Raw genomic sequence first — 8,193 nt, 5'->3', positions numbered from 1 at the left:
TTTGTCTTTGTGACTTCATAACTAATGGTTAAATGATTAATAATAGAAATGAACAAAAACGACACCAAGGGAATGATTTAAAATAAAAACATTTTTTAAAACAAAGACATTAATTAAAGTCCTGTATCTTTTTCACTAAAATGWGCATTTCTGACTATAAGTAAATATAATTTAAACAAAAAAAAAAAAGAATTTGTTCAATTAACTATGGTTAGGTTAGTTTACACTGTCTCTGTTAGAGTGGATGAAGACACAGATACAGTATTAAAGCTAAAACATCAGCTTTTTGAAAGAATAAAAAGCCAAAGTTTTCCTATAAGACTGTTTTGTTGACACGTGATGATGACTATTTTATTTCCTGTGCTGCAGGAGGACCCTCAGAGCAGCTCCTCGTGTTCTGAGCTGCTGCAGAGAGTGTCCTCCTACCTGGAGCTGTCTCTGCTGTGTGAGAGGCCGTACATCACCTACACTTTAGCTGTGACTCTGTTCAACTTCGGCTACTTTGTGCCGTATTTCCACCTGGTGGCCCACAGCCGCCAGGCCGGCTTCTCGGAGTACCAGGCCGCTTTCGTCATGTCGGCTGCAGGAGCCACGGACATTCTGGGCCGGGTGGTGTCGGGGTGGTTCTCGGACCTGGGCCACTTCCGGACCGTGCACCTGCTGACCCTGTGGACGGTTCTGGCGGGAGCGTCCATCATGCTGCTGCCGGTCGGCTCTTTGAGCGGCTCCTACGCCACGCTGGTTGTGATCAGCCTCCTGTACGGCTTCAGCTCCGGAGCGCTGACCTCTCTGGTGTTTGCCGTGGTGCCGATGATCGTGGGCGTGCAGCGGGTGATGGGGGGCCTCGGGCTGCTGCAGCTCATAGAGAGCAGCGCGGGACTGCTGGGGACGCCTCTGTCAGGTCAGAGCCACTGATCAACCTGAGCGTTAGTGATCTGTTCTGGTGTTTAACTGTTTTTATCTGTGTTCACAGGTTGGCTCAGGGACRTCACAGGGAACTACCTGGCCTCCTTCATGGTGGCCGGCTCCTTCCTGCTCCTCGGCAGCCTCACACTGGCCACCCTGCCTCACTACGTCTCCTGCACGGACCCCCCTCCTCCTCCTCAGAGACACAGCAGCAGGAGTGAAGTCATGAAGAAGGTTCTCACTGACTCAAACCCACAGAGTGGCTGAAGAGTCAGAGAGGCCAAGTTCAGACAAGTGGACGTCGTCAGCGTGTTTGACCTCAGGTCCAAAATGATGCTTCAGGTGAAACGTGAAGAAAAGGTGCTGAGAAAGTAGAGTTTCAGGTAAAATACAACAAGGAGTTTTATTTTGGTAGCAGAAAACGGATGATGCAGCTAAAAAATGCTGTTGCCCCATSAGAATATTAAATATTCACCTTATTATATATATTTTTTCTTTGTTCACTGAAACTGTGTTCCCTGAATGCACCACGGATGATTAATAAACCTGTTACCTGAACTCACCACGGATGATTAATAAACGTGTTACCTGAACTCACCACGGATGATTACTGTACCTGTGTTCCCTGAACTCACCACGGATGATTACTGTACCTGTGTTCCCTGAATGCGCCACTGATTACTCAACCTGTTACCTGAACACACCACAGATGATTACTAAATCTGTTCCCTGAACKCACCACGGATGATTACTGAACATGTGTTCCCTGAACGCATCACAGATGCTTACTGAAACTGTGTTCCCTGAACTCACCACGGATGATTACTGAACATGTGTTCCCTGAACGCACCACAGATGATAACCTGAGAATCCTCCATCTTCAGAAAGCTGCTGCTGTTTGAGCACATTGTTTCATGAGTCATTATTTTACAGATTGATAAAAAAATTAATGTTATTTATAAAATGTAAACATTTTGTTTATATGATGCATTGTATCAAGTGGTAATGTTTTCATACAGTGTGTTTGGAGTTTATCTTTAAACGTCAGGAGAGTCTCAGGGTTCAAATAATTTTTCACTTTGTGTTTAATAGCTTGAAGTTTTTTTTAATCTAAGAAAAAAAAGGTCCACACGTCTGTAAAGACCTGTCTGTTTGCTCTCACTGTTAACACTTAGGTTAACACTCATCTAGCTGCAACGAGCTGAGCGATCGTGGAATCGCAGCACTTGGCCTCAGGAATTTCTCCTCGGTCGGAGCTTTGTGCGGCCCTGCAGGATGTCGGTGTTTCAAACAGATGGTCCGGTGCTTTTGTTTGGACAAACACCAGGTTTTCCTCTGGGTCACGGTGAACCGCTGGGTTGGTTTATTGCAACAGCTTTGGTTAAAGTTTAGCAGCGATTTTGTAACTGTTTAAAGGTAAAAATGTAAAAATGTTCACTTGAATAGAAGTTTTTTTTTCCACTCAAACTGACGTTTTAGTTTCATATCTAAAGGTTTAACATCATAAAGACTGGACAAAAAAAAGAAAATTATACTGATGGTTAATGTATTTTTAAATTAAAATATTGTAAGCAAAATTTGTGACTGAATGTTAATTACTATGAGTTTAAACTACAGCTGGGTAAATCATGTGGTTGTTTACATTGAGTGTGGACCTGCATTTCAACACTGCACCTTTTTATGTTTGACTGTTTTTAAAATGTTACATTTATTRTCCACAAAGTAACGCTGCCCTCTGCTGAACATTTAGTGGTAAAACACTCATTTTAAACCCCTGCTGGCTGATGACCCTCAGGGGTCATTTTGACCCAAAGTCAATTCCATAAAACCAGGTCAAAGCTTCACACTTCAGTGAAATTAACTGTGCGTTTGCACTGTGGTTTATTCACTCAAATACAAACTTTAAAATCCTCACATAACATGGGAAAAATACATAAATATTGTTTGTAATTTAAAAAAATTTTGACAACCTTAAGGGTTTATGGCAGAGTTGATACAAAATGTTCTTTAATATAAAACAAACATTAAAATTTTCATGTAAAACGTCAGTATTGAAACAAGGAGAGACATTTCATTTAAAAAGAAAACAGATTTAATTAGAGCCTCCCGGCAGAGCGGGGGTCTCTGTGGGACATAAAACCTCCTCATAAATCTGCTCCAGTCTTTCCACTCGGACTCGATTGTTCCGCTGACAAAGAGTTCAGTGTTCGGAGCCTTGGTCCCGTCTGAAGTCAGTACCAGCTGAGCGCTGAGCCAACATGTGGCAGGTTTCCAGGAAGAACATTTTTGTTTTTGTTTGTGTTTGTGTTTGTGTGTGTGTGTGTGTGTGTGTGTGAAAAGACACAGATGTACAGATGAGTGAGGAGGAGGAGGAGGAGCCAGCAGCTGGTTAGGATTTTGGGTCTGCACTGCGGCGTTTGAGCTTCTCTGGGTTATTTGAGGCCATGTGTGAAAAGTCTCTGAAAATGTCCTGGTAGATTTCATCACCTGGAAGACAAAAAGAAGACATGAAGACAGCCTGAGGACGTCCTCGAATTTATTTAGACTGAGCTACAGACGTCTGGACGAGATGCGTTTGATTTTAGCTACCCAAAAAAATAATTATTATTTCCCAACACCTTAGAGTCAAAGCCTGAAAAAGCACAAAAAGCATGCAACAGAACGGCCTCACCCCTCACACACAGTTGTATTTCTATCCATATTAGGACCGTTCATTTACTCCTTTCTACAGCCTGACCCCAACCTAAAAATGGACCGGTCCTTTGGTCCTCGTAAAGAATACTAGTCTTGCCTTGACAAGGTAGGACTGTTTACCAGAAACGGTCCTAAAAAGGTAACAAATACAAGCGCACACCCACACAAACACTCAAAGCATGCACGTGCAATTTACCTCTTAGTCTGCTGAGGGCGCCACACTGCACAAGCAGTTGAGACCAGTTGGACATCTCAGCGGGCAGAGGGCGAAAACAGTGAAAAGAGCACAGCACGTTCAAATACTGACCAGCAGACAAACACGTCTCCATTCCTTCATGACTGASCCCCGCCTGCCTCCCCTTACCCCTCCCAAACAACACACACATCAGCCTGGGAGCAGTCAGAAAAGAATGGATTTTGTAGCTTGAAAAGGAGCTAAATGACAAAATGCAACAAAAAAAAAGTTTTTGACCTGAAATATTCCAGGAGAGCAGAGCAGAAGCTCTGCTACCTGACTGACAGCAAATAATTTTAAATTAAAAATAAAAATGTAACAGCAGGAAAGCTTTAAAAAAGGCCGATCTCATGATTTTAAGTGGAGTTCTGTGAAAAGATGATGAACAGTTAATATCTTACCTGTTGTAGATAGCTCTTTGAATGACCCCAGAGTGAAGAAAAAGTTTCATTCTGATGGGATTGATGAGCTGATGGCTAGTCTGCAAGGGACCTCAAACGTCGCTAAAATCTATTTTTTTTTTTGGTAATCGTAAACAAAATGCTAATTTTTAAGCCCAGTTTGGTCAAATAAACCGAAACATCTTTTCAATTTAAAAAATTGTCACTACAAATTCTCACAAAATGTTTGTGTAATTTAAACACACACTGTACTAATAAAATCGATTTTTATTWCCTACTTTATAAACCACATAATCCTGCATGTCCTCCTGCGTCTATCAGGGGGTGCTGCTGTACCCTGTGCACCCCTACTTTTTGCAACCTTGTTTTAAATGGACTGATTTTAGATGAACTTTAACAAAAACTACTTTGGCTTGTTTTTTCCTCTTCACCATGTCTGAAATGCTAGCTAGCTGTGTTTTTAGCTGCTGCACTATTGAACGTAAAAGGTAAAAAAATATAATATAAAATATTTTTTTTGATCGACCATGTTTTAAAATGGCATCGGTCCAATTTGGTCTTGACTCTAATCAGAATAGATATTTGCTCATCAGTGTGGTTCAAAGAGCTATCTACAAAAGATAAAAATATATTTTTTATTTTTTGCACTTTGCTCCACTTAAGAAAATCTGAACTATCTTTTTTTTTTTTAATTCCCTCCCTGAACTGTGAATAGTGAGGGAAAACCGAACACCAAACCCAACACTGAGTGTAGCTTACATAACTGGAATGATAAGCCAATATACAATAAAATACAATAAAACCTATTAAAAAGGTCAAACATTGTGCATATTGGATATAATAAATATCCAAACTATACATTAAAAGACCTGATAAAGAGCAAAATGTTGAAAACACATTTTGCTTTTTATTAATTGACCACATCTTTGAATATTTGTGGGTTTCAAAGAGCAGCGTTTAAAACTCAAAGTGCAAATTGAGCTTTTTTCATTCAAGCTTCAATACATTTTTTTTATAATTTGTGTATTTTTTAATCTTCTTTGTACCTTGTGCTTCTCGATCTACAAGAAGTAGATTTATGCATTTCATTTATTTCTATTCATCTTGTCATTTAAGCTCTGCTTGTCCCCCCAGAGCCCAGCCACTTATATGATTCTTTATAGCCTGCAGACTCTTCCTTCCCCGGCTACCTGCCCCCCCCAGTACCTCCCCGGACCCCTGACCCCCTGAATGACCTGATTGACCGAAGGCTCCGTCCATCTCCCGCATCTCCTTGTTCATTTTGGCGATCCGTAACCTGAAAGGTTAACAAATAATGATAAAAAGAAACATCAGAGGATTTTGCGTTTTTTCTGGTTGAATTGGTTTTAATGAGGTGAAATACTCACAGGGTGACGATGTCGGCGTTGGCGTTGTCCACTGCGATGGTTATGGAGTCTTTTTGGTTCTTGTCTCGGGCGTTGTAGTCAGCTCCTCGCTTCAGGAAGAGACAAACCAAYCTGGAAACGCAAACCAGGAAGTGTTAACTGCTGTAGGTTTTAGAATTATACAGCAACACAAAGATWTATTTAACTCATGTGACTGAGCACTAAACAGAGCCCTTCGCTCTCAGGCTGCAGGTTTACTTGTGGTTTCTAGAGTTTCCAAAAGTAGAACAAGAGGCAGAGCTTTCAGTTATCAAGCTCCTCTCTTGTGGAACCAACGTCCAGTTTCTGTCCGTGAGGCTGCACTCTGTCTACGTTTAGGACAAGGGTTAATGGTCTCAGTTGTTGATAAATCCTATAGTTAGGTTTAGGTTTGGTTTCATGGGTTATCCTAATTTAGACTGTTCTTGCAGTCGGTCCCCAGGTTTGAACAGATCTCAGGAGGGATTCTGGTCCACTCCTCCTTACAGAAACTCTAAATTCTTCAGGGTTCTTGGCTGACGCTTGGCAACATGAAGCTCCCTCCATAGATCTTCTACGGTTTAGGCCACATCGTGACATTTTTGTGCTTCGTTTTTAGCCGCTCGTTTGTCACCTTGGGAACGTTTGGAGTTCTTGCCATGCTTGAAGACACCTTTTCAGTGTTATGGCTGAGAGAAGAAAGATTTAATGTTACGTAGCCTCATCCGCTGGCTCCTCAGTGCGAGGTAGTCGTCCAGGGTTCTTAACAGAATAACAGCCTCAACTCATGTTTCCACCTCCCCGCCTGACTGCAGGGGTGATGTTCTTTGAGTCGTACTCAACAKTTACCAAGAGCTTCATCTGACCACAGAACTTTCTCCTGAGTCTTATCTGTATCATAGACCTTCACTGGCAAACTCTCAAAGTACCTTCTGGAGCAGGAAGATTTGTGGTGTTAATGTGTAAATCATCATAGTTACACTAAGTGGTAGGCATGGATCAGCTAATCAGCTAATAGCAGAACTGATTTTTTGTTTAGCGGATTAGCTTTTTCATTAGCTTTGAAAACTGTTAGCGGACCAGCAGTGTTGTATAAAGTACAACAAAGTGATATTTGAGTAAAAGTACAAGTATCTTACCAAAAAAATTCTTTGGTAAAAGTTAAAGGCTCCTTTAGGAATATTACTTCAGTAAAAGTCTTAAAATATCTGATAATGTTTGTGCTTAAGTATTAAAAGTAAAAGTATTGATTTAAAATGAGCAGTTAGATTTTCTGTAAGGACATTTATGGACCTCCCCAAAAAATGCAGAAATGACTGTTGTATTAAAATAATTAATTTATGTTAAGTTTATGATTAACTAGTCCAGCTGTTTCAGTTTATATCAAGGGAGCMCAAACCTTTTCCCCAAAATGAAAATCTATCTGAGGGCTGCAGGTCAGATGCAATAATATAACTCATGAAATACAAATACTTCTTAAGTACRGTCCTTTTATTTTAATGATTATGTCCTGCTGGAGTGTGACATGATTTGTTTGTGTACAAACTAATACGGTATCAGAGTTTTATATATTTATACTTCTCATCCAACCACAGTTAAATTCACTCTATCTAGGAGGCACAATTTATATGGATAGTATTTATTTTTTTACAATAACAAGCTGGAATAAAAACAAGCAAAAATGAAATAAAAGTAACGACTTTCTACTTCTTGCCTTTTTAAAAATGTAAGAAGTAGAAGTAAAATGTAGGCTGAAAAATAATTATTTAAGTACAGATACATAAAAATTCTACTTAAGTACAGTAACAGCATATTTGTATTTTGCTACTTTACAACTTTGCGGACCAGTTAGCTTCTGCTAAATTAGGTTTTGTCCACTTTAAGTCTGCTAGCAGCTAGCTAACAACAGGTTTGCATCAGTCCCACACAGACTGAGTGACAATCATCTTAGCGGTTRGCARWTAGCTCCTAGTGTTAGCATCTGCAATTTTTTTACATGGTTAGCATTAGCAAAGCCATATTTTTAGTTAGTGGATTATGAGTTAGCAAAGCTAACATTTTGGTTAGCGTAGCTCACCAYTGGTTAGAATAAAAAACAAGGGGTGAAACGAGAATCTGGAAGTCTGTGCTTGATTGTGCGTTTTGTGTTTCTCTGATGTATTGCGGTGTGTGTGGGTGTGTGTGTTTGTGTTTGTGTGTACCCTGTGTGACCGAGGATGGTGGCGTGGTGCAGCGGCCCTCGCCCGTTGCTGTCCGCCTGGTTGACGTTGGCGCCGTTCTGCAGCAGGAACTCGCAGGCTGCCAGGGCATTCTGAACAAAACGGATCATTTTTATTACCTCCTCAAATAAAAGTTACAAATTTAAAATGATCAAATGTTTTCACTTATTATGTGTTAAAATGATCCATGATTAGTTGTAACATAAATAAAAATATATTTTAACTGTAAATAAAGACTGTAAAAATACTCTTGGCTGTTTAGTTTTTATAAATTTTAAACTAAAAGTTAAAAAATATGTTACACGAATGGGGCCATTTTATTTGCACACAAAGCATTCTGGGTAAATGATGAT

General features: G+C 40.2%; 2 protein-coding genes across 3 annotated transcripts in view; one reads left to right on the top strand and one right to left on the bottom strand.

Annotated features, from left to right (window-relative positions):
* slc16a13 (solute carrier family 16 member 13) overlaps positions 1 to 2,483 on the top strand; it is a 10,968-nt gene extending 8,485 nt beyond the window's left edge. For both annotated transcript variants that reach the window (XM_014024545.1, XM_014024544.1), the window contains 2 exons: positions 370 to 901; positions 974 to 2,483. In XM_014024545.1, the coding sequence (XP_013879999.1) occupies positions 370 to 901; positions 974 to 1,173 (732 nt within the window). In that variant the 3' untranslated portion in view covers positions 1,174 to 2,483. The remainder of the gene's footprint in view (positions 1 to 369; positions 902 to 973) is intronic.
* A 275-nt stretch (positions 2,484 to 2,758) lies between these two features.
* Positions 2,759 to 8,193, bottom strand: part of acap1 (ArfGAP with coiled-coil, ankyrin repeat and PH domains 1) — a 31,281-nt gene continuing 25,846 nt past the window's right edge. The window contains exons 20-23 of the mRNA XM_014024543.1: positions 7,823 to 7,932; positions 5,625 to 5,735; positions 5,472 to 5,533; positions 2,759 to 3,393 (exon numbers count right to left, since the gene is read on the bottom strand). Coding sequence (XP_013879997.1) covers positions 3,296 to 3,393; positions 5,472 to 5,533; positions 5,625 to 5,735; positions 7,823 to 7,932 — 381 coding nt within the window. The 3' untranslated portion in view covers positions 2,759 to 3,295. The remainder of the gene's footprint in view (positions 3,394 to 5,471; positions 5,534 to 5,624; positions 5,736 to 7,822; positions 7,933 to 8,193) is intronic.

The sequence above is a fragment of the Austrofundulus limnaeus genome, unplaced genomic scaffold (genome assembly GCF_001266775.1).
Source record: "Austrofundulus limnaeus strain Quisiro unplaced genomic scaffold, Austrofundulus_limnaeus-1.0 Scaffold426, whole genome shotgun sequence".
In the NCBI taxonomy this organism is placed as follows: domain Eukaryota; kingdom Metazoa; phylum Chordata; class Actinopteri; order Cyprinodontiformes; family Rivulidae; genus Austrofundulus; species Austrofundulus limnaeus.
Note: the sequence above shows the minus strand (reverse complement) of the source record. Positions and strands in the feature narration are given on the sequence as shown.